The sequence below is a fragment of the Centroberyx gerrardi genome, chromosome 4 (assembly GCF_048128805.1).
Source record: "Centroberyx gerrardi isolate f3 chromosome 4, fCenGer3.hap1.cur.20231027, whole genome shotgun sequence".
Lineage (NCBI taxonomy): Eukaryota > Metazoa > Chordata > Actinopteri > Beryciformes > Berycidae > Centroberyx > Centroberyx gerrardi.
In genome coordinates this window covers 5,060,186-5,083,932 of record NC_136000.1, presented here as the reverse complement: position 1 = coordinate 5,083,932, position 23,747 = coordinate 5,060,186, and the positions used below count along the sequence as shown (strand labels likewise).

Sequence of the window (23,747 nt, the reverse complement as noted above, 5' to 3'; positions counted from 1 at the left end):
AACTCTGTGTGCGCACGTGTGTGAGTGTGTGTTTTTGTATTTCTGGGATGTATGTGTATATATTTGTATGCGTGTGTATTTTGGGGCTTAATTAGGTGTAAGAGTGTGTGTGTGTGTGTGTGTGTGTGTGTGTGTGTGTTTGTTCAGGACGCAGTGAGCTAGTTAGACAGGCCTAAAGTGAGTGTGAGTGTGTGTGTGTGTGTGTGTGTGTGTGTGTGTGTGTGACCAGGGTGCAATGAGTTAGTCAGTGAGTTAAACAGGCAGGCAGAGCTCTAGCTAGTCTATTATTAGGGCTGCTGCTGCTGCTGCTGCTGCGGCTGTTGCTCCCTGGTCGGGGACCCCTGGGGGCCCGGGCACCGGCACGTGGATCCCCCCCCCCCCCCCCCACGCCCACGCCCCCACCCCCCCCCCATCTCTCTCTGATCTCTCTCTCCATCCCTCTCTGATCTCTCTCTCCTTTCCCCTGGCAGGCATGGGCCTCTCCAGTCAGCCACGCTCGGACGACTCGTGCAGGGAGCGCAGTGAAGACCACCTCCCTCAGTGAAGAGGAGGAGGAGGAAGAGGGGGAGGAGGAGGAGGAAGAGGAGGAGGAGGAAGAGGAGGGGAGAGAAGCAGCCAAATCTGAGCGAGACCCTGCCGCTCACGACACGACTCAAACAGTATTCGCAAATACTTTTTCTGGGTTTTTTTTACCGTTCCAAAGGTGCGGGGCGAGCGGGAGTTTTGCCGCATAGGACAGAATAAGTTTAGACAATCACATTAAAATGTTTAAAGTAGTAATCTGCAAATTTGTCTTTATTATTCTATTTTGGCGACATCATTGGTGCTAAGCGGTCATTGCTGTGGTGTTTTTGCACTGCACTGAGACAGTAGACGTAAAAGCTTTCATTAACTGGATATATGATAAATCACTATTGTGGTATATCAATCGGCAATAGAGAGTAGCAAAACGGACATTTATTCATCAATCAACTTCATGGATTATTACTTTAAAGATCAATTGAATGGCTTTTCTTAGTTTGACAATTTACCTGACACTATCCGAACAGTCCTGACTGTGTAAACCCCACCCATCTGGTACTCCGAGCGGGTCAAAACAAACACTAGCCTCGTCCGTGTTAGTGCCTCGCTCTTCCCATCGAGCGGCACAGTAAACATCAGAACCGTTTCAAGTCATGAATGGCTGCTGCGTGGCGGCGTGTTCGCTGCAGTCGTGCACCAACGCCACTTATCTGACTTGGCCATCATCGCTCTAAATGACTTCCACTTGACTTGGTCCATTCATGGCTTTCCTCCCACACAGCGGCCGGCGGCAGCGAGCGAGACGCCGAGAGAGAGGAGCGGGGCTGCGCGTTAAACAACAAATATGAACACTGAACACTACTAATATGAATCATATGTGTGGACGGAGCTTTTTCTTTTTTTCTGGGCTTAAAAAAAATGAAGCATGGGGAGATAATGAGATGCTAATTCTTACGGTTGTTCAGTTTGAATGAATCAAAAGTCAAAGTCAAGTTTATTTGTATAGCCCTTAATCACGGCTGCAGTCTTTAAGGGCTTCACAACATGCACATTATAAAAACAATAAATGAACTTCCAACTGAGGAAAGATCTCAGAACATTTCACGCAACTTGACTTGTAGGATTCAAAACACCACTTGTTTAAGAAGCTGAAACACCTTTTATAAGTAAAAATTGCAGGCTGTTGCGAATTAAAAAGTACCATAATCAATACTGCAATTTCAATATTTGTTCAATTTCTTGCGCAGCCCTAGAGAGGAACAGTATATTATGTAACACTGCATTTTCCTTTGTGGTGCAAAGATTATATCCAGATAAAGAGAGAGAGAGAGAGTCTGCACTCTCATTCATCACCTCTGCTTCTGCACATATCAACAATGTCAACAACACATAAAAGATGCAGAAGTGACATGTGTGTATGTGGAGACCTCCTGTCTTTGAAGTGACTGAGACAGGTCCCTCCCTTCGCTTCTACAAAGAGGCGTCAATCAGCATCACGCACCAACAAGTCGATGGTTCGTACATTAACAGCACCAAGCGCTTCCTGGTTTGGTTTCTTTCATTACATGCACTGAAGATAAGTCGCTTGTCTGAAACGCACCTTGCTCTTTGGAATAAAACGGAGCTATATCTCACACAAGAATCCTCTCATCCTCGTTTTTTTGTTTCCTATCACTTACTACTGGAATATACTGTATGTTGACATTACTTTTGCCACTCCTCTGAAGACTTTTGTTCAGAACAGTGATCCTGCATTCGATGTTGGATTGTCCAAGCAAGTAGATTAGCCTAGTTTAGACAGAAGAAACATCCAGTATAGTTTAAAGATTAGAGAAGGCAAACACAGGGCAAACACCTAAATGTCCTAGCACTTCGGTCTTAAATATTTCGCCATTGGACCTGTATCTTGCATCAGAAGCCAGTCATTCTCATTTCTTTGATAGCGTGGAGGTTTAAAACCTGTACGTTAAAACCTACCTACATCAATCTCGTGTTTCTACTTGTTTATCCAGGATCAGCATTTGTGTAGTAAGCGCATAGCGCTAATTCACATCCAGGATTTGAACTTGCAACATGATTTGAACTTGCTACCCTGGTGCAAGACCTGATCAAGGCCCTGTGGCCCCAGGTGAGTCCCCACCAATAACAAAGAAACCGCTGAAAACTCAGTGGCATCCAGAAGGGTGTTGGGTCAAAAAAAAAAAAAAGAGGGCAGCCTAAAAGTGAGAGAAGCAGGCTTGTAAAGGGAAGGTGTCTGGTTTGAACTCCCAGACCAGCTGGAAAAAATTTGGGAAGGGAAACTAAATGAGTAACATATTCCCCTCTTTTCTAAAACTTGCGTTAAAGTGACTTGGAGCAAGAAACGTATCCCCCAACTGCTCCAGTGGCCGACACACTGTGGTTGCACTGGGCAGCTCCCAGGTGTGACTCCCAGGTGTGACCGTGTGGAAGTGCATGAATGTAAAGCAGGGTGTTGCTGAAATGGAGCATGATGCTCAGTAAAACCCTTCCAAGGATAAATAAAGGTAAAAGAACAACAACATGAGGACAGCTGACTGCTGTGCCCTCCTGGCCTCTCTGATAAGTGAGCGGGTCGCTGTACAAACACAGAGGCAGCACATATAAAGTCTATGTGCAGAACTTAAGACTGGTCTGCACTGCCACCTGGTGGTCACGAGGCATCACCACATACACAAACTATCCCGTCCTCAGTTTGTTTCTTTGTGTAACAATTAGGGATGCACCGGTGCCGATACCAGGCTAAAATGGAATATCGGTATCGGAGATTTTACCCAAGACTAAATGTGATACCGAAAGCCATGAGTAACATGTAAGAAATAAAAGCAAACTGTCTTGATTTTATGCATTTGTGGCACATAGAAGCCTGTATTTCTCAAACAGTGGGAAAAACAAGGATTTTATCTCAATAATTTTGTCCATTGACCCCAAACTAAGGAAGTAAGCCTGCACTGTTCAGTAAAAGTAATGGATCGGATCGGTACTCAGTATCGGCCGATACTTAAACTTTCATACTCGTAATCGGTACCGGCATTGAAAAAGTGGCATCGGTGCATCCCTAGTAACAATGTGAACACAGCAAATTTCACAGGCACTCACTTTTCATTTCAGCGGTAAAAAAGCAGCAATATAATTCTGCCAGTAAAGTGGGTGGCAGGTAGATATCGGTGCTGCCGTATGTTTTTTCGCATGTTTTAATCGCTTTTAGCGGTGTCCTTGTCGTTGATGGTGTTATCTGTTAAGTTGCTTGCCGTCTCCAAGTCTGTGGAGCTTTACTGTCTCTTTCAACAAAACCGTTTTATTGTTTTCTGTTGTTTTCTGAACCGCTCTCATCTTGTCTCCCTGTTTTTCTTCTCCCCTTTCCACCCAAAATCCCCCCATCAAGAGGCTTTTTCCCTCTTGCCAGTCTGTCTTGGTAAATAAGAACTTGTTTTAATTGACTTGCCTGGTTAAATAAAGGTTAAATAAACGGATATCCAGTGAAGTATGACTTGGGATGTGGCCTGCTTTCTTGCAGCTGTGTGATTGGTTGTAGGTTTGCTGCGGTGGCTTACCGGGGCGTTGTAAACAGCCTGTCCCAGCTCTATGACATGAGGGTCAGCGGACCGGGTGTCGGCCACCGTTGGACTGATCTGCGGAGGAAAAGAAAGAAGTTGGCATCTGACACAAAAGTGGTAGACTTCTTCCCTTTCAACTTCCCACAATGCATTTCTCCACAGCTCCCCTCGAAATACCAAGACAAAGTCAGCCGAGTTAACATCTTACATTGTGGGTTAAAGCTGATGTTGATGAAAAAAGTCATAGTGAATGATGTTTTGATCATTGTGATCGCAATATGAATGCAACTGTGGACCAAGCTTCTACTACAAAACATGAATCTCCCTAAAGAAAGGAAATAGCATTTGGCATATTTTTTGTAATAAAAAAAAAAAAAAAAAAAAAAAAAAAAAGAGTACACAAATGTTCCATACCTGAAAAATAAAAATGTTTAATGTCATTCTTCTGCTACACAGTAGGGTTCCTCTACCATACAAGCTATGATTTTTTGTTAGCACATGAAATATTAAATATTTAAGTCACAGATTATGAGATACTTACCAGATATTAGAGAACCAGAACTATTCATTTTATAGCACGTTTTTGTAAACCCTGTCTGCAAACCACACGTCCTTTCCTTTGTCACTGAACTGACCTCGATGGCAGCGGGCTGTGGGAGGTGGAGGTGCGGTCCTCGGGGGTGGATGTCGGTCAGGTGGGGCGGGGGGGGCGGGGGTGGACCTCCGTCTGTGTCGGCGCAGGACGTCCTGGTAGTTTTTGGTGTCAAAGTTGGTCCTCCACATTAGAACCTATACAAACATAATGGCTGTCTTTCAAAGGCTGTGTGGATAGTCATTTAGTGGATAGTTCTTCATGCTAGGGCTGAACAATTAATCAAAATTTTATCGAAATCGCAATATGGCCTACTGCAATTTTCAAATCGCAGGAGGCGCAGTATTTATTAAAGGCGAAATGTGTGTCAAAATACCATTTTAAATTAAATATTGTCGTGCTGCAGAGACGTCCTGGCCTACACATCATATTCTACAGACTTAAGAAAACATCTTTGTTTGGTACAGATCCCCGCAAAAATCACACCATAATCATTTTAATACGTTTTTCAATGAAAATGAGAATAATGATGTAAAAATTATCATTCCCTCCAATATCGCAAATCATATCGCAATTGCAATATCAATCAAAATAATCGCAATTAGATATTTTTTCAAAATCGTTCAGCCCTACTTCATGTTCCTCATATGGTTCTTTGGGATATTAAAAGGTTCTTAATTGTTAGTTATTGGATGGTGGGTGATGGCATAAATGTGGAAAATAACCAAACCCCTCCATAGTATATATTGGGCAATTGCAAATGAGGCTATACAAGGGCAGATAGAATAAAAACACAATGCAGGTGTCTAAGCAAAGGAGAGCATTCTGAAAGGTTCTTTGTGGATCCTATCCCTCCAAAGAACCATTTTCGCTTCCAGTTCACACCTTTATTTTTCTGTGTATAGGGGGCCGGAGGACCAGCAGAGCTTCTATCACCAAGGTTCCTCACATGTTTTCAAAATTCCACGTTTTAATCTTAATTTCTTGGGCACATTGATATTATTGCCGCTGTATCGGACTGTACATCACAGTGTTGCATGTTTTCCGAAGTGCCAACTGTGGAATCCCTATACACACAGGTAGTTTCAGCAGTTTTCCATAATGTGATTTGTAAAAAATGAGCTCCAACAATGCTGATAGTTCCCATAAACCACAGCTAGCTGCCCTTTATGGTTGCTATACTAATTTAAATTTGTGGTAAAAAGGGGAGCTATTTAGTCTTTATTTTGTCTCCTGATTCCCCTGTTTTTTATGTATGTGCATTACTTTGAAGACAACTTTTCATTGACTGCACAAGAGTTGGGAACACTGCATAAAAGCCATAATACCCATGAAGATGTTTTTCCTGTAATTATGGGAACAATAGAGAAGCCTAGATGCATCATTAGTGTGTTCATAATCACAGTAAAGAACGGCCTCTGGGGTTTTGTCGCTGTAATGATATTCTCTGAAACATTACGGCCAGACAGATGAACAGGGGGTCGTCATGTAGCTGTGCAGCACCGACCTGACCGTCAGCTCCGCCTGAGGAGAACAGATCTCCAGCCCTGGAAAAGGCCACTGTGAGGACGGCACCCTGACAGAGACAGCAAACAACATGACAGTGAATAAAAACACTTCCAACCACCAACACTCATCACCAAGGACTAAGGCTGAGAAATCTTGGAACTCTTTCAGCACAAATGCCGGTTTTCAATACTTGATACTGTTTTCTATATCACGTCAAGTTGATTCCCTCAGTGTAAATTCCCATAAACAAGAAGAAAAATTACTTCTGTTTTTCAGAATCCTACATTTTGAGGCTTGTTGTTGATGTTGATTTCTGAAAAATCAATATTCATACCAAATATCACTACAGTATCATTTTTCAGAGATATCATTTTTTTTAATACCCGCGTCTCAGGTCTCATACGGTGCTACACCAAACACATCTTAACTAACTAAATTGAGTCTTTGATGTTAACCAACCTGAAGTGCAGTAGGGTATGGTGGGGTTTACCATAATGAACAATCTGACTCCAATAAGCCTCCAATAAGCCCCAATATGAGAAAAGTAATGGAATCCATTTAAATAGTAACTAGATCTGAAATGGACTCCCTTATTACTACATTTTCCAAAGGAAGTTGGTATGCTTGCCTCCGTCTGAAAGGTTGATTTTGGTCTGCTTCTCTAAAGTTAAATCAAGCAGCTTATATGACAAACTGCACACATTTTTTACAAGTTAGAAAATCAGGCTTGTGACTGGAAAGTTGTTGGTTATTGCTCTTCAAGAAGAGTATGCATACTCATACTGCCCAGCAATACCCTTTCCTAAATATATAAGGGTTAAAAAAGGGTATCTGGACAGGAACAAAGTCTCTGCTGTCTGTGGATGAACTGAGCTGTGCTGTAGCGCCACCTTGTGTCCATGCAGGGTGTAGATAAGGCGTCCCTCCAGCAGGTCCAGGATCTTCACTGTGCTGTCACTGGAGCCACTGATCAGGTAGTTGTTGGACGGATGGAAGGAAAAGCAATTGATCCCCGCACTGTGGACTGATTCAGAAGTCACAGGGGTCAAAATCAAAGTCAAAATCATTATCAGGAAAAAAAACACGAAGAGGTTTGTTCCAGAATGAGCCAGCATTTGAAAAAAGCAACTCCTTCTCGTACAAAATGGTTGATGGCATAACATTTAAACAAGCTATAGCACCCTGTAGTGAAGAACAGTAGGTAAAAGTAAAAGTCCTTAGTTGACAAAAAGAGAACAGCTTTACAGACTGGCTCACCTACATTTTAGAGATAATGACTCTTTAAATCATTATAGCTCTGATATTTGTGGCATTCAGTGAACTCGTTGCAGCTTTTCTACCTTGATAATGTTGAATTAGCTTGTTGGTCCGCAGATCCCAGATCTTCAGCGAGCTGTCGGCTCCAGAGGAAGCTATGCAGGTGCCGTTGGAGTTGAAATCGACAAACGTCGCTGATCTAGAATAACAAAGACTGAAGTCAGTGGAGTCAGTCACCTCCAGCAGCTCAAGAGGCCGGTGTGCAAAGAATACAAAACAGCGCCCTCTACTGGACAGACTCTCAGGTGAATGTTGACATACAGTCCATGAGAGTTTTAGCTAATTTCATCATCAGATAATCTAATGTTATGTCACTGACTCCTATTGCTTATTAATAATATATGTGAGTTGCTAAAGCTACTCCGGAGGACAATGTGCAAGAAATTAATTCACAAGGAAAACTTCAATGGCTAAATAGTGGAGCTTTACACAGAATCGGTCACAGGTAGTGCTGATTTTGTCAAGAAAAATAATTCAATGATAATCATATTTTACACAACTAAGACCTGACAAACACTAGACACCATGAACTTCAAATAACAATGACTAGACTACAGTTATTCTGCTTTTACATCGATGAAAATGTGACAAGACTGAAATTTATTAGGTGACCAATGAAAGCCAATGAAATTTTTTTAAAGCCAGTCTTTATATTCAGTTATGCTTTTGCCTTTAGCTAGAAATTATAAATTTAAATTTACATCGCTCCCTCATGACATTTTTCACACTGTTTGGGAACTATTAGTGGCTCTACTTAAGCCAATATAGACATTACAAAAGAGAAAAACTAAACTATAACGTCCAGAGATCTTCTCAACTACAACTAAACAAAAACTAAAAATGGATTAAATTACTAAAACTAACAACATTTTAGTCACAAGACCATAACTAAAACAAGACTAGTCAGAAGAATAATAAGAGAGCCGGGCCAGATGTTTTGCTCTTACCCTCCGTAGTCGCTGAAGCAGTTGATGCTCTGTCTGCTGGACGTGTCCCACAGCCGGACGGAGCGGTCGTCCCCGCAGGAGGCGATGAGACGCCCGTCTGGAGAAAACCTGCAAGGACAAAGAGAGGAAACAGTGTAACACATTTCTCCACAGGTGAGTTTTATTGAGCACACATGCTCTTTTCCAGCACCTTGCTGCTGCACATTCCTGTAGTTAAGGACAGATAGAGAGCGTCAGAGTGGCTGCAGGCGAGCTAGAGGTGCGTCTCTCTGTCTAGACCTGGCTCCCAGATTCAGCTCAGAACTAGATTTTGGAGCGTCGACGCGGGAACAGACCACCACAACACAGTGTTTTCTGGCATCCATGAACACCAGGAGTGACCAGCTGATCTTTTATTCGTCCTCCTGTGTGTGCACTAGTGGAGTCACATGCCGCGCAGCAAACTCAGGCGACAACACTGCCACCACAGTTCAATACACAAAGCAGGAACAACAGTCTAAACATCAACTTTTGTGGAAAGAGCATTCATATTTTTTGTTCGTTATCCCCTTCTAGAAGACTAACAAATTAATAAAACAGTTATTTTTCATTCACTTGTACATTCTACGTTCTTCTACATTCATCCGCCACACTGGCCGGGAACTTTCAGGACGACATTTGAACACCTCAGTTATTTACAATCTTTTGCTTTTGCCCGTTCTCAAACTTTGTCCCTGCTGGCCACCGTACACTCTATCTGACCGTGATCCATCACATCAAAGTAAAACAATGGCTCCTGATTGGCTGCCTGTTAAGCTGCTCCAGACAAAACAGCAGCATCTGAACTGTTTCTTCATGATGAATTGCAAACTTAAATCGATTGTAGAAGTTAGAGTTTTAAATTAAAACTCTAAATCTGCTCTTGTCTCTCTATTGAATGTTTCACACAGTGCCGGATTCTATACATGAAATAGCATTGAAAACAGGTACAGATGCCTTTGAAAAGTGGATATCCATTATTCCCGGCAGGTGATTTTTTAGTTTACCAGCCTCTTTGGCAGGTGAGCTGAAGAGTTCATTTCAGACGCTGCCTCAGTGGTAAAAGCTATTTTTTTGTTCTGGAATCTGTGACATTCCACAGGCAGACACTAAGACACACACTCACACACACACACACGACAACACCACCATGTCCCGGTGCGGTGCTGGCGGCTACCTGGCGCAGCGCACCCAGTTGGTGTGCTGGTTGAGAGAGTAGATGAAGCGCTGCCGGTGAACGCTCCACACTTTGACCGACTTGTCGTCCGACGCCGTCACCAGCCGCTGGCCGTCGTGGGAGAAGCCAACGCTGCGCACGCTGGCCGTGTGCGCTTTGAACACTGTCGACTCGCCTTTCCTGCAACACACACACACACACACACACACAGTGCTGTTAGTGTGACTTTCTATGCGAGCAAAAGTTATCCATTAGGCCAAGTTCTTTTCACTTGTGTAACTACTTTATCTCAATCTATAGTCAAATTGGAATTCGAACCAGCACGAAGGCTGGCTGCAGGCGATAACTGCATAAAGCTTTGCATGGATCCAGCCTGGAGGATAGCAGTCTGCCGACAGAACCTGTCAGTCACCTGAAGTGGAATTATGTGACTCCACTAGTGAATCAATGTTGAATTTGTAATTGAAGACTGATCTGTAGTCTACTGTCTGCTCAGCTGTATGTTCTGCCAGCACTGTCACGATACCAGAATTTTGACTTTGATACCAATAGGGCTGGGCAATATATCAATATTATATCGATATCGTGATATGAGACTAGGGCTGAACGATTTTGAAAAAATATCTAATTGCGATTATTTTGACTGATATTGCAATTGCGATATGATTTGCGATATTAGAGGGAATGATCATTTTTACATCATTATTCTCATTTTCATTGAAAAACGTATTAAAATGATTATGGTGTGATTTTTGTGGGGATCTGCACCAAACAAAGATGTTTTCTTAAGTCTGTAGAATATGATGTGTAGGCCAGGACATCTCTGCAGCACGACAATATTTCATTTAAAATGGTATTTTGACACATTTCGCCTTTAACAAATATTGCGCCTCCTGTGATTTGAAAATTGCAGTAGGCCATATTGCGATTTCGATAAAATTTCGATTAATTGTTCAGCCCTATATGAGACTAGATATCGTCTTAGATTTTGGATATCGTAATATCGTGATATGGCATAAGTGTTGTCTTTTCCTGGTTTTAAAGGCTGCATTACAGTAAACTGATGTAATTTTCTGAACTTACCAGACTGTTATACTGCTCTATTATTTGCCTTTACCCACATAGTCATTATATCCACATTACTGATGATTATTTATCAAAAATCTCATTGTGTAAATATTTTGTGAAAGCACCAATAGTCATCCCTACAATATTGTCGCAATATCGATATCGAGGTATTTGGTCAAAAATATTGTGATGATTGATTTTGTCCATATCGCCCAGTCCTAGATACCAATAATAAGTTTAATATCTAAACATTTGATACCACACAGGTTTTGATATATTGGTTAGGTGTGTCTTTGTGTTCAGTTTTTCACTCCTGGCACCAGTTTATCAACCAGTTTCAGTTCAAGACACAGTGGACTCTCGGATGCTGTCGCCATGTTTTCAGCTGTTTTGGTTGAATTCTGCACTGACTGCTGCAGTCCACTGTCAAGAGCCAGACTGTCTATTTCAATCCTTTTTCTTCTTACAACTATTATGATCTGGTTGACGAAATGGATTTTCAGCTTGCAGAACACATATGTTGAAAGTATTGTATAGTATTGTATTGTATATAGAATTCAGTCGTTAGCAACCGTATTGAATTTGCATTGAAATTTCTGTTATGGTGACAACACTATGTCACTGCACTGTCCCCCTGCACTGTATGTGTGGTCCTGTTGCCTCTGTGCCAGTTTGTGTTGCGTTACTATGCAAGTTGCCGTTATATTTGTGCACCAATCTGTGCATCAGACCATTTCCTGTACACTTTTTGTACTTAGTGAACAAACTGATTCTGATTAAAATGGCAGAAGTGACTTGAGCCTACATGCAAGGCGTCCACAGTCGGACCGTCCTGTCCTTGGAGGAAGTGGCCACCAGGCTGCCGGAGGGGGAGAACTGCACCCCCGTGACGACGTCTTGGTGGCCCACAAAGCGGAAGGCCCTGGCCTTGGGAGCCAGGTTCCAGATCATCAGGCTCTTATCCACAGAGCCTGTGGCTGGAGGGAGGCACGAGAGAGACGGACCAAAAAGATTCAGAGAAGAATTACACAATAAAATGTAGTCACTACAGTCGACTGAGATGATCCGAAGGGGAATGACACTGAATTTAAGTATTCAACCAAATGACATAAGGTATTCAAATACACTATTACCGTACCCACGGCCAGTTCAGTTTACATTGGTTAACATTCAATTGTTTTTCACAGTCATAGATGAGAGAAGAATATATCCTGACCACTAATGTTATGTTAGGGTGGCTTAGTGACTATCTGTAACCGAAGGCTCAGGGGTTAGATCTCTGCCAGTGTGTCCATCAACTAAAACTAAATACATGATATATGATTACAGACAATTAATTGCACGGCCTCACTGCCCAATGATGTAGGAATGTAGGAAAAATTGTAGTGACAGCAGTAAATACCCAGTTGTTCGCGGTTGGGGTTGAAGTCTGCACAGGTAACAGCGTCTTTATGCCCCTTCAAGTGTCTCTCGAGGGTGGGGTCCTCCTGCAACCACAGTGTTCACAGTCAGCCAGGCACAGCCAGCCTTTCTTCTGCAGTATTACCAAGCAGCGGTGCCTGGAAGTCATTTTAGTTTTGGTCCCCGTTTTGGCCACAGTGACGGTTGGACAGGCTCTGGTGAAGATTGCAGTTTTTCTATGGACACCTCAATCATGACAAATACATTTGTTTTAACTATTAGGGCTAAGCTTATGTTTTGGAGGAAAATTTGGCTATTTTAATTATATTTTTGTTTTTCATTTCCACTTTCTGTCAGTGGAGGTAGTGCTCCTGCTGTGGTGGCAGAGAGGAAACACTGAGTTTCACCGTGTGTGTGTGTGTGTGTGTGTGTGTGTGTGTGTGTGTGTGTGTGTGTGTGTGTGTTTGACAGAGCCAGGTATGCAATGCCTTGTTGTTAGTGGAGAATTGTAGGATCTGTAGAAAGTCTCTTCTTCTTGGAAAACATTGCCTGCTTGTGCATCTCAAACTTCTCTGAGTTTAAGGATTATATCACATGACACTGAACAAAAACTGAAGAGCAGTAAACCGGCTGCTATGTAGTCTGAACTTGCTAGAGGACCCAAAGTATTTCTGACAGCCCCAAGCAGCAAATCCTCTTAGAGGCAGCTAGCAAAATTAGCCAACTTAGCAACCATTAGCATCCATGCATGTTATCAACCCAATATTTTTTGCTCATGAGCCTTAAAGATGATATCAAAGCAAGCATACTTACCATAACAGACGCCATTGTGCGCGCTGATGTGGATAATGCTTAAACATGCAAAGCATTTGCTCTTTAACAGAGCTAATCTTGTCTCAGGGAAAGTTGCTGCTCTGCACTTCCATGTCTGTCAAACAGTGCGCCCTCCAAACTCCCTCAGACCTGGCTTGTCGATCCCCGATGATTAGATGTTTTACTCGATAGACCAGTAAGGCCGATAGACGCTTCCGCAATCTCTGTTGACTTCGACTTTTGCAAATTATGCTTTAAAATATTTCAAAATGACTTTTTATGTTTGGAGGTGGACCTGATTTTCACTATTTCCATAGCTGGTTAACCGGTAGCTCAATCTTGTGGCCAGGAAGACAGCAGTGCTGCATTCCCGTCACATGGGGAAAGTGGTAGATATGAGCTTCCTACTTGAAAATACCATTCACGAGAGCTTTCGGGTGGTAAATATTACTTGAAAATACCGTTCACGCCAGCGTTTAGGTGGTAAATACTACTTGGAAACTCGGGGTTTGGCGACAGATCCTGATTTATCGAATATCCTGAATACCGAACATCCCCATCAAGGAAACACTTGCGGTCAAGTATAATGAATGATATATTAATATAAAATAAAAACGAACAATATGTACAGAAATCTTCAATAATGCCGTCTGGCGGCATTAACGTGAGGCAGTTTGAACGTGTGGACACTTCAAAATCGTTGCTATTAATGTCGTTTCGACGGTTATTCCTGTGTGACTTGAATGCAGCATAGCATCGAGGTGGAGCGTCCCCCGCTGCTAAGCAACTAGCCAGCCCCTCGAAATCAAACAGGGATGGACGAGCCGCGCCGCAGTATCAGCTTCTGTGATTGGGCCATGAAACTGGACAGACCAATCAGTGCCGCGTTTGTTAAACTTGGAAATTGATGTTTGGTATGTCGGTTTGAAAAGATGTCGCTCAAGCGGAGTATTGGAAGTACAGAGGTAAATGACAGAATTACTGTTTTTTTTCACCAGCTAGCTGCCATTACCGCGTTAGCAAGCATAGCGGCTCTTTCATGTACTGTATGTCCAGCGTCGGCTAACAAAAACAAATGAAAGCTGTCGTCAGTGTTAAGTTACCATATCAACGACACCGTGCACCTGCATGAATGCTCCCTTGCTGGCAAGCTAAGTTAGCTAGCTATCGCTTACTTTAGCTACCAAGCGACAGCTTCTGGTTGTTCAGTTCTAAAGCTCATGTTGTCTTTTCAGTACATGAAAAAAAGGATACCACAAAACCCCAAGTATCAACACGTAAGGACAAGGCTGGACACAGGTATAATTTATATGTGCAGATGCACCTTATAATACATTATACGCCTTTGGCTCTGTTTATACCTCAAAAAGTATGTCTTATAACTGTTTGCAACTGAAAATGTGTCTCTTTATTATTTATGTTACCGGTATGTCTCATCTGATAGGATGCAGTCTATCAAAGTATATGGAGAGGCTGGAAGAGATGAAAAAAAGTAAGTCTATTTGAAGAGGAATCAGAAATGACAAGGATACAACAGGTGGTGTTTGATTGTGACATATCACTGAAATAGGTGCATAAAGATGGCAGCCTCTGGTTTTGATGTCATTACTTTTTTACGTCACCATCCCACCGTTTAAAATGTCCAAACATTAACCTCTCTGTCTGGGATTCACATTTCACCTCTGTGGCATTCAGCTGACACACTAGGCGGGAGTGAACTGAGTAGGTCGGGGTCCAGTGTCCTGCTCAAGGACACTTCGACGGGACAGATAGCTGTTGCATGGATCAAACGTGTGACCTTTCAGTTACGGGATGGTTTCTCTAACCACTAGGCCACACTGCTGCCCTAGATTTTTGGATTTGAGGGCTGCAACAAGCTTGAATGACATCAGTCCAGGAGGTTACCATCTTATGAATGTGGTCCATTCTACACAACTGTGAAAAGGCTGATCAGATAGCGTAGTTTGGCAGGAGGCTGTAAAACTCGCACATGATCCCATCACAGCTCAGTTTGTCCTTACCTATCAGAAAATCAAGAGCGAGATGAGCCCTACTAAGCGTCTTTTTCTTGGATTAAAGTGGAACTGAACTATTTGTAGTACACTTGAATTAAGGTTTGCCAACTTGGCACTTGTTTTTTTCCAAGGATCTGTGGGTTTCTCTTCCCTGTCAGCCCGTGCTCTTTGAGAGGTAAACCGGAGAAGCTCTATCCCACTGATATTTTCCAGCCTAATGACTGGGTCAGCCCCAGTTGAATAAGCACTTTGTAGCCGGTGGCCATTTTGTTTTGGCCTCTTGGCCGATTTCTCAGGGATAAGCAACACTGATTCCTTCATTCTCCAATGGCTGATTGTACTGTTGTCCACAATTATTCCTCTGTGGGACTGAAGCTGTAGCATTAGGATACACTGTTCAGGTGCCAACAGGGGCTTTTGACAGAGGGGAGAGTGTGAGATAGTGAGGTCACGCTGTGGGTCACATCAGTATCAATAGCAGTGATAAAAGAGAGCATGGGCAGGCTGGTTTGGGCGTAGTTGGGGCAGCATTGCCTGGAAGGTAGCATGGGAACAGATAGGGTAGAGCTGAGGTTCAGTGAAGTGTTGGTGTTGGAGGAGGAGGAGGAGGAGAAGGAGGACCTGCAAGACCCGGGTGAGCCAGACGCAGTAGGGCTGCACGATGACGGCTAAAATGATAATCCCACTTATTTTGATAGATAGAGATTGTGATCATGATGATTAGTCTTTGTGATTTGAGGAGCAAAGTTTTTTTTTACTGCGTCTTTTGCATCTTCCTGACTATTTTCAACTACAGCGGATATTCTAAATGAAATTACATTTTCAAGCCTGTCATCAGGGATGTAAGGTTCCTTTCTCCTACATGCTGTCTTAGATTTAGTTTAAGTGTTTGCGTCTCTCAGATTACAGGTATCGAAAGGATGAACTCTTCAAACGGCTGAAAGTGACAACGTTTGCACAGTTGGTAAGAGAATTAAGGTTTTTTTGGGGGGGGAGTTTTCTTGTATTAGCCTGATGTTTTCTCATCCTTCATGATTCTAGTGGAATGTCCAGCTAATGCAAATCGTTTTTTTGTGGCCTGCATTTTGGAGGAAATGAAGGCAGTGAGAAAACTTGATCCGTTTACAGTGTTTAATAATTGATGGAATACTTGTGGCGATGCACTTTTGCACTTTAGCCGAGAATACGGATGGATAGCTCTGAATTCCTTTAGCTTGGTTTGTTACATTCATTTACAGACTCCACAGTACCATTCTCTTAGCAGTTTTTCTTCCTAGTTCATGTTTGTTTTATTGACAAACACATTTTTCACACCAGATACTTCAGGTAGCGTCCGTATCAGACCTGAACGAAAGTGTGAATGATGGAGATTCCCCCGGCCCAGAAGGTAACAGACACAATTACTTATTTACGTAAAAAGATGAAACTTTATCGATCCCCATGGAGAAATTGGGTCATTGCAGCAGCAAAAGGAATAGGATACAACGGGGAAATTGATCAAATTTACAAATTGACAAACAAATCAATAAAAATATAATATAAACAATTGTAGGGTCATATAAACATATACAGCTGGCAGTTTCAAGAGGAATATTTGCTGAGTAGTCATCAGGCCACGTCTTCAAACATCTCTCAATTCATTTTTCATTCTAAACATCCTATTGTGAATTTTGCTTGTACACAATCATGAGATTTATTCAAATTAGATTTACATTAAATTGGACTTAGGTCATTAACGGTTTATGATAAATTGGATTTAGATTATTTACAGGTTTATGATAATTGGATTTACACTCCCTGTCAAAGTTTTTCTTTATTTTTACTATTTTTCACATTTTAGAATAACAGTAAAGACATCAAAACTATGAAATTACACAAATGGAATTATGCAGTGACCAAAAAAAGTGTTAAACAAATCAAAACTATCTTATATTTTAGATTCTTTAAAGTAGCCGCCCTTTGCCTTGATGGAAAGGCAAAGGCTTTGGAAAGAAATTCATACATAGGATCAACTTCACTATTTATATTTGTCTAAGAAACACATTTCAAACATTTAAGCAGAAGCCTTTAGATCAGAATGGCTTTAAGAGACTGAGAAACATAGAACATTCAATCAGGTGTGTCCAAACTGTTGACTGGTTGTCTAGGTCATTAACATTAGTTCTACATTGAATTAGGGCTGAACGATTTTGAAAAAATATCTAATTGCAATTATTTTGACTGATATTGCAATTGTGATATGATTTGCGATATTAGAGGGAATGATCATTTTTACATCATTATTCTCATTTTCATTGAAAAACATTAAAATGATTATGGTGTGATTTTTGCGGGGATCTGTACCAAACAAAGATATTTTCTTAAGTCTGTAGAATATGATGTGTAGGCCAGGACATCTCTGCAGCACGACAATATTTCATTTAAAATGTTATTTTGACACACATTTCGCCTTTAATAAATATTGCACCTCCTGCGATTGTAAAATTGCAGTAGGCCATATTGCGATTTCGATAAAATTTCGATTAATTGTTCAGCCCTACATTGAATTGGATTTCGGTCGTTAACATGGGTTATACAGTATGTTAGAATGGACTTAGGTCACTGACAATCTGTTGACCCCCTCTCCCCTATTCCCAGACCGCCTGTCTGTGCTGTCCGATGCGGAGGTGGAGCGTCTGTCTGAGTACACCAACGGCTCCTCCCAGGCTTCACCCGTGTCGGTTCACCTCCTGGACCACAGCAGCGAGGCGGGGGACGCCGGCTGCTCCCCCCGGTCCACGCTGCAGAGGTAAGGCTCAGAACTCAACACAGCCTGTATCGACTGTAACACGCGTAACACAGCGTATGCCATGTGGCGGACGCCCCTTTATACAAAGCACCGCACAGTACCGCACTGGCATGTATTTTTACAGTGTTCCCACAGGCTTGGAAATTCCTTGTGAAAGTTTGTGGGTTTGGGAAAAATACAATAAGGCCTTGAGCATTTTTGAAAATGAATGGATGGCTTTGAAGGTACTTGATTTTTTTTTTTATTAACAACATCCAAATTCATCAGTATGCCTCAGGTCTCTGGACTTCTCGCAGCACTCCACATCCTGAGGAAAAATTAAGACCTTGAAAGTGTGGGCTGGCACCAGTGGGAACTGTAAATTCACCAGCCACCATTACCATTTTACAAGCAAAATTGATGTTCAGCTCCAAATGATGATTGGTTTCTTGCCAAAGTAGCTGGAAGAGGAGACAATCTTACCAGCCAGAGATTTACAAATTCAACAGCAGTTGGCCGGTGTTAAATTCTCTCCCTACACCACACAGATGCATGCACAAATCTAAATCCTTCTCACTATTCTACATATACTGGCTATAAACACCTTACATTTACTACATTTACTGTCATACACACACAGACACAATCGCCCTCACAGCCACACCCATCACTCAACAATCACAAGCCGTAACCCACTAACCCCAAGCACACCTGTAACCCTACACCCAGCATATCTGTGTCTGCACCCCACTCACATACATCCACCTCTGTGTCCCAGCAGAGACCCCCCTCCCCCCCCCCCCCCCCCCCAGCTGCCCCGCTGCCGCCCCCTGCCATCCCTGTTTCCCCTACTGTCTACCTCTCAATAACCTCCCTCCATCTGCTGTTGGCGTCCCCTCCTGTCGGACAGGAACCCCAGGGGTGTAACTCTATCTGTGGCCTCTCTAACGGCACAGCATTTAGATCACCTTCACCTTTTCGGGGGGGGGCAGAGAGAGAGAGAGAGAGGGAGAGAAAGTAGGGCAGTGCTACGGTAAACCTACACAAGGGGAAAGTGGTGTGCTTCCACAGCGTTGTTTGGCTCAGTTCCACACCTCCATTTGCTGTGGTGAGTCTTGTTCCTGGGAGTCGGTTTCTCGGTTTCATGTTTGGATCTGAAACTTGCCGTTTAATCAACCCCTCCCCCACGCCTTTATGAAACAAAGCGAGTGGGGTGAGCTGTACTGAAGCATCACTGACTGCCACAGACCGAGGTAAAATAGTACTAAAGGAGGAAGAGGTTGCGCTTAAGTGATGGATATCTTCATGAGCGCTGGACCAGAAAAACACATGAATTCCATAAGAGATCCCCAAAAAGGATTACAAAAAGCAGCGATCCCACAAATAAGGGTCAAAATGAACAATTACTTGCATTGCACTAGGTTTACTGAAGGGCACACAAACATCACAAAATGCTCACATGTTTTGGCTAGCAAGTCTTCAGTAATTAACTTAATGATAATAAACTTTATTTGTATAGCGCTTACCTAAAAAAACGGAGATTACAAAGTGATTTACATACAAAAAAACCAACCAAAAAAAACAGAATGAATGGAGCAAAAGGAAGAATGAATGATAAGGGTTCAAACAAATTAAGAAAAAAGATACAAGGAATAAAAAGGGTAGTTAAAAATGAAACATTTACATAAAAGCCAGTTTACAAATGGGGATTTAAGAAGGGATTTAAAAGATGATACTGATTTGGCTAACCTCAGCTCCCTGGGTTACAACCTAGGGCCTCTAATGGCGAATGTTCTACTTCTCTGTGATTGATTGATTTTGCCTGGCATAGGTTGTAGAATCTGATTGCATACAAAAATGCCAACAACGCCCCAGGCAGTAACATAACGAAATAAAAAACCTTTAAAAACAGTATTTCGGGCACAGTTTGAGTCGGGTCGAGCAGCCTCTAACCTTTGACCCCTCACAGTGTGATCAGCGGTGTGGGAGAGCTGGACCTGGACAGGAACGGTCAGAAGACGGTGAATGTGATGCCGGCGTCCAGCCCCCGACCGGATGACAGACCCTACCCTGACTGCCCCTACCTGCTGCTGGACGTCCGGGACCGCGAGCAGTACGACCACTGCCACATCGTCAGCGGTAGGTGGTGGCAACATGGAAAACACTGGGATGTCCATAGGTGGGACATCAGGGTTCTTGGGGCTTAAAAGCAGGGCATCAGACTCACTGTTCAGTCAACCGGTCACAGGACTTTGCCGGCCAGTATCATAGCAGCTAAAGGAGTTTATAGAACAGAATACAGTGGTATTGAATGATCAAACACTGGTTGGCTGCCTGACGAAAAGTCTTAAATTTGGTAACTTTAAGGCCTAAATTATTAAAATACTTTAATGTAGATATTAGAGGATTAGATTAATACAGAACAGGATTTACTAGTGCAGTATGCAAAACATGTTATTTATTCATTGTATCTGCTTTATCAAACACAACTGGACTTGTCCCTTGACAATCAATTTCCTATTCCTATTCCTATTTTTTATACCTATATATTTATAGTTTCTGAAATGTAATCAGCTGTGTTCAGTCAGAAACATGATGTTTTTTGCCAGCTTTGATTCTTTATTTTTGTTTTCCGTTTCTTTACAAATTTAGCTCCAGGTGGCATTAAAAGGTGGCTCGTGTTCATTTCAAGCCATGGAAGTTTCTAACAATAGGAGAACTGTTCAAGGATTACTGGTCTGGTCACATGACCATTATGAACTTCATTATGACAAACTATTATATTGCAGCACTGCTATGTAAGATGTTTTATGCACATAAAGGCCCTTTTCAGGGATATATATATATAGAGTGGTGCTCAAGTCAATAGAGATGTTGTCAGGCTTGCTGTCTTATGTTCTGTTCTACAGTGCATATTATAGTACATTCTTCAGTTTAACTTGGACAGTGGTGCGTCCCATAACCCCTGGTAACATATGGTCTCTTGCCCAAAATAGTGTAATATAACGGACCTATATCTTGCATAAATAACCTCTCATCCTCATTCTTTAATACTTACTGGGCTTCCGAGCAATTGATACACCCGTCACATGACCTGGGTGGAGTGAACCATGTAAAATGGACAGGCTGTATTTCAATGTATTTTTATCATCTCTATCTTTGTTTTCATCGTCTCTCTTCCCTGCAGCACACAGTTACCCCATCGCCACACTCTCTCGAACAATGAACCCCTACACCAAGGAAGTGCTGGATTATGTATCCTTCACTATAACACAAACTACTCAAAACTCTTCCCAGTCCTCTCATTTGTGTGTTTTTTTTTCTGCTTGTAATATAACCTCAAACTCCAGGCTATTTTGAGCGTGTTTACAGTATATCTGTCTATCGACTCGTCTGGCCTTAACCCACGTTCTGTGTAGAAAAATGCGGCGGGGAAGATCATCATCGTGTATGATGAGGACGAGAGGATGGCCAGCCAGGCAGCCACCACCATGTGCGAGCGAGGATTCGAGAATCTGTTTATGCTGTCTGGAGGTAAGTTCCCTCATCGCTTAACCTCTCCGGTCTACTTCCTGCTTCGCTCGGAAGTAATCCAATCCACGCTGAAGATGTCGTCTCATGTGTCCTGATGGATCACCAGTAATTGGTTTTACTTGGGAGTGGGGTTGGAGCGAAAACCTAGTGCAATACACTGACAGTGCATTCTGGTAAGTGCACTTCATTGTTAAGGGAAAAATCAATGGCCAAAATACCAGTTAACAGAAAATCTAGTAAAACTGAAGAAATTGGTTTGTTCTCTTAAAATATGTTTTTAAGGTGGTGTCAAGTCATCCTACACAAGGTTTTATGGCACATATTATACGTAATAACTTATAACAGCAGTGGTATTGCATTATAGCATTGGGACTTGGCAGGAGAGGGAGCCCAGACAGGTTGAGAGAGACCTTCCACTCCCAAGTACAAAACCAACAGCCAGTTTACCAGTAGACAGGATCTGATGTAACTATCCCTTGTGCTATTTGGGTGAGCGTCTACCTAGAAACCCAGCTTGGATGTTAGAGGAAAGAGAGGTGGGTGAGGGCAGGAATGTCAGTAGGGTTATCAAGTGAGTATTTCCAAAAAAACTCATAGGAATAACATATAAGAGTTAGAGTGAGTCCATCTTTGTTTGATTTTTTTCCACTTTAACGGTGATTCAGATCGTTACCCTGCTCTGCCGTCCTCTCCCAGGTCTCAAGGTGATCGCTCAGAAGTTTCCAGAAGGGTTGATGACGGGCTCCGTCCCGGCCTCCTGCCTGCCGTCTCCCACGTCAACGACGGGGAAGAAGCGCTACATGCCGCCGCAGCTGTTCCAGGCAGCGGAGAAGAGGTGGAGATTTACATCGGACGAGCTGGCCAAGATCCAGCAGCAGCTGGAGGACATACTCATCTCCGGTGACTCCAACAGTAAGACCACGCTTTAAATATCAGGCTGCGTAAGGCAAGATTTTAGTGTTAAGCGTGGCCGCGTTAAGTGTTTTAGTGTTAAGTGTTTTAGTGTTAAGCGTGGCCGCGTTAAGTGTTTTAGTGTTAAGTGTTTTAGTGTTAAGTGTGGCTGCGATAGAGGAGAGCAGGTTTGTAAAATTCCTACAAGGAACGTAAAACACATTCTTTATCTTCAAACTTTATTTTCAAATTTAAATTTTGTCTGGAAAAATATTTTTGCAGCTTCTAGGTTTAAACCAATCAAATGAAAAAGCCTGAAAATTAGAAATGACAATCATTGTTTGGTGTCCTCACTGACCTCTCTGTCTGTGTTGTGAGTAGGTGTTGCAAGTCAAAAAGGTTGAAAATGAACTGCAGCATCCGTTACTGAAGCTCACTGTTGGAGCTTGCCAGTTCAGAATATAGATTCAGATAGTTCCCAGTATCGGCCTTTCTCCCATAGATGGAGTCAAAGTGCAATACATGTATAACAATCCATGTATGAATGGAAGCTACTGCTGCTGTTCAGTCCACTGTGCATCATTCAAATTCAAAAACAGGCTTTTTATAGTTTCAATTTACATTTTGAACTGAGCAAATGAAGGCTTGTGACACAGTGTTAGGAAAGTGGACTCTAGTAGTTTGGAGGGCTGCACCACTGTGATGGAGAAGCTTCAGCAAATGCAAGATTTTAACATTATCGCCTTTACTCCCTGACATAAAAAACGAACATGTCTAATTTCTTTACTTTGGTAGGGTGTTAAAATGATGCTGTCAAAGACGAGGATGTTTTTATGCAATACGAAGCTTAGTCTCCAGTTTGGGTCAGAGAAGCAGAGGCGATAACGTTGCGACCTTTCGTTTTGTTCTCACTCCTCCAACATTTTATTTCATTTATTTTATTTAGCCTTTATTTTACCAAGAAGTCCCATTGAGATTCAAAATCTCTTGGTGGCGTGTCCTCTGTAGCGTCTGGAAACCGCTTTTCAAACCTCTATAGAAAGTGAATTGACCCTAACTGTGTGTGTGTGTCTGTGTGTGTGTGTGTGTGTGTGTGTGTGTGTGTGTGTGTGTGTGTACGCTGCAGGCCGCATGTCCAGCCGATTGTCGTCCAGCAGCGCCCAGTCTAAAGCGTCCAGCGCTCGGAGTCGACAGAGTTCCTCTACAGCTGGGAAGGACAGCGCCAGGGTCCAGAGCAGTAGACCCTGGAAATAACACACACACACACTCACACACACACACACACACACACACACTCAAAACATACCTCCAGCACAAATAAAGTCCATTTATTTCAGGTTAAATGCCCCTTTGAACTTCCATGATATCCATCCGTCCATAACTGTCGAGATGCACAGCTCTAGTCCCAGTCTGTTCTGTACAGTCAGAGGTGGGCCGGACAACACTAGTTACTTTATTATAGCAACTTGGAAAGAGTCTCTGATTTTGTTTTTTTTATTATTTTTTTCCATGGGTTTGTGCCCTTGTGAGCACATGTTCACAGTAGTAGTGGTGCAAGGTACAAGGTGGAAAAAGTTTGTTTTTTAATCTACTTTTTACAA

The 23,747-nt window shown here is 42.5% G+C and overlaps 2 protein-coding genes across 2 annotated transcripts in view; one reads left to right on the top strand and one right to left on the bottom strand.

Moving 5' to 3' along the window:
- poc1b (POC1 centriolar protein B) overlaps nt 1-13,275 on the bottom strand; it is a 54,493-nt gene extending 41,218 nt beyond the window's left edge. Inside the window, 11 exon segments of the mRNA XM_071925541.2 lie at nt 4,095-4,172; nt 4,733-4,813; nt 4,815-4,886; nt 6,197-6,265; nt 7,089-7,222; nt 7,539-7,654; nt 8,463-8,570; nt 9,658-9,837; nt 11,531-11,702; nt 12,128-12,212; nt 12,940-13,275. Of these exon segments, the coding sequence (XP_071781642.2) occupies nt 4,095-4,172; nt 4,733-4,813; nt 4,815-4,886; nt 6,197-6,265; nt 7,089-7,222; nt 7,539-7,654; nt 8,463-8,570; nt 9,658-9,837; nt 11,531-11,702; nt 12,128-12,212; nt 12,940-12,954 (1,110 nt within the window). The 5' untranslated portion in view covers nt 12,955-13,275.
- Nucleotides 13,276-13,871: 596 nt separating this feature from the next.
- Nucleotides 13,872-23,400, top strand: cep41 (centrosomal protein 41). Its single transcript, XM_071925533.2, has 11 exons — nt 13,872-13,904; nt 14,175-14,238; nt 14,384-14,431; nt 15,857-15,918; nt 16,272-16,341; nt 17,592-17,742; nt 19,691-19,860; nt 20,909-20,976; nt 21,141-21,255; nt 21,952-22,167; nt 23,273-23,400. The coding sequence occupies exons 1-11, from the start codon at nt 13,872-13,874 to the stop codon at nt 23,398-23,400; spliced, it is 1,125 nt and encodes a 374-aa protein (XP_071781634.2).
- The last annotated feature ends 347 nt before the right edge of the window (nt 23,401-23,747 follow it).

Bases quoted from the DNA above. Each gene is read 5' to 3' on its own strand.
- cep41 (XM_071925533.2), top strand. From the start codon at position 13,872: ATGTCGCTCAAGCGGAGTATTGGAAGTACAGAG. The intron at 20,977-21,140 runs GTATCCTTCACT...CGTTCTGTGTAG, and splicing joins CCAAGGAAGTGCTGGATTAT to AAAAATGCGGCGGGGAAGAT. The intron at 22,168-23,272 runs GTAAGACCACGC...TGTACGCTGCAG, and splicing joins CATCTCCGGTGACTCCAACA to GCCGCATGTCCAGCCGATTG.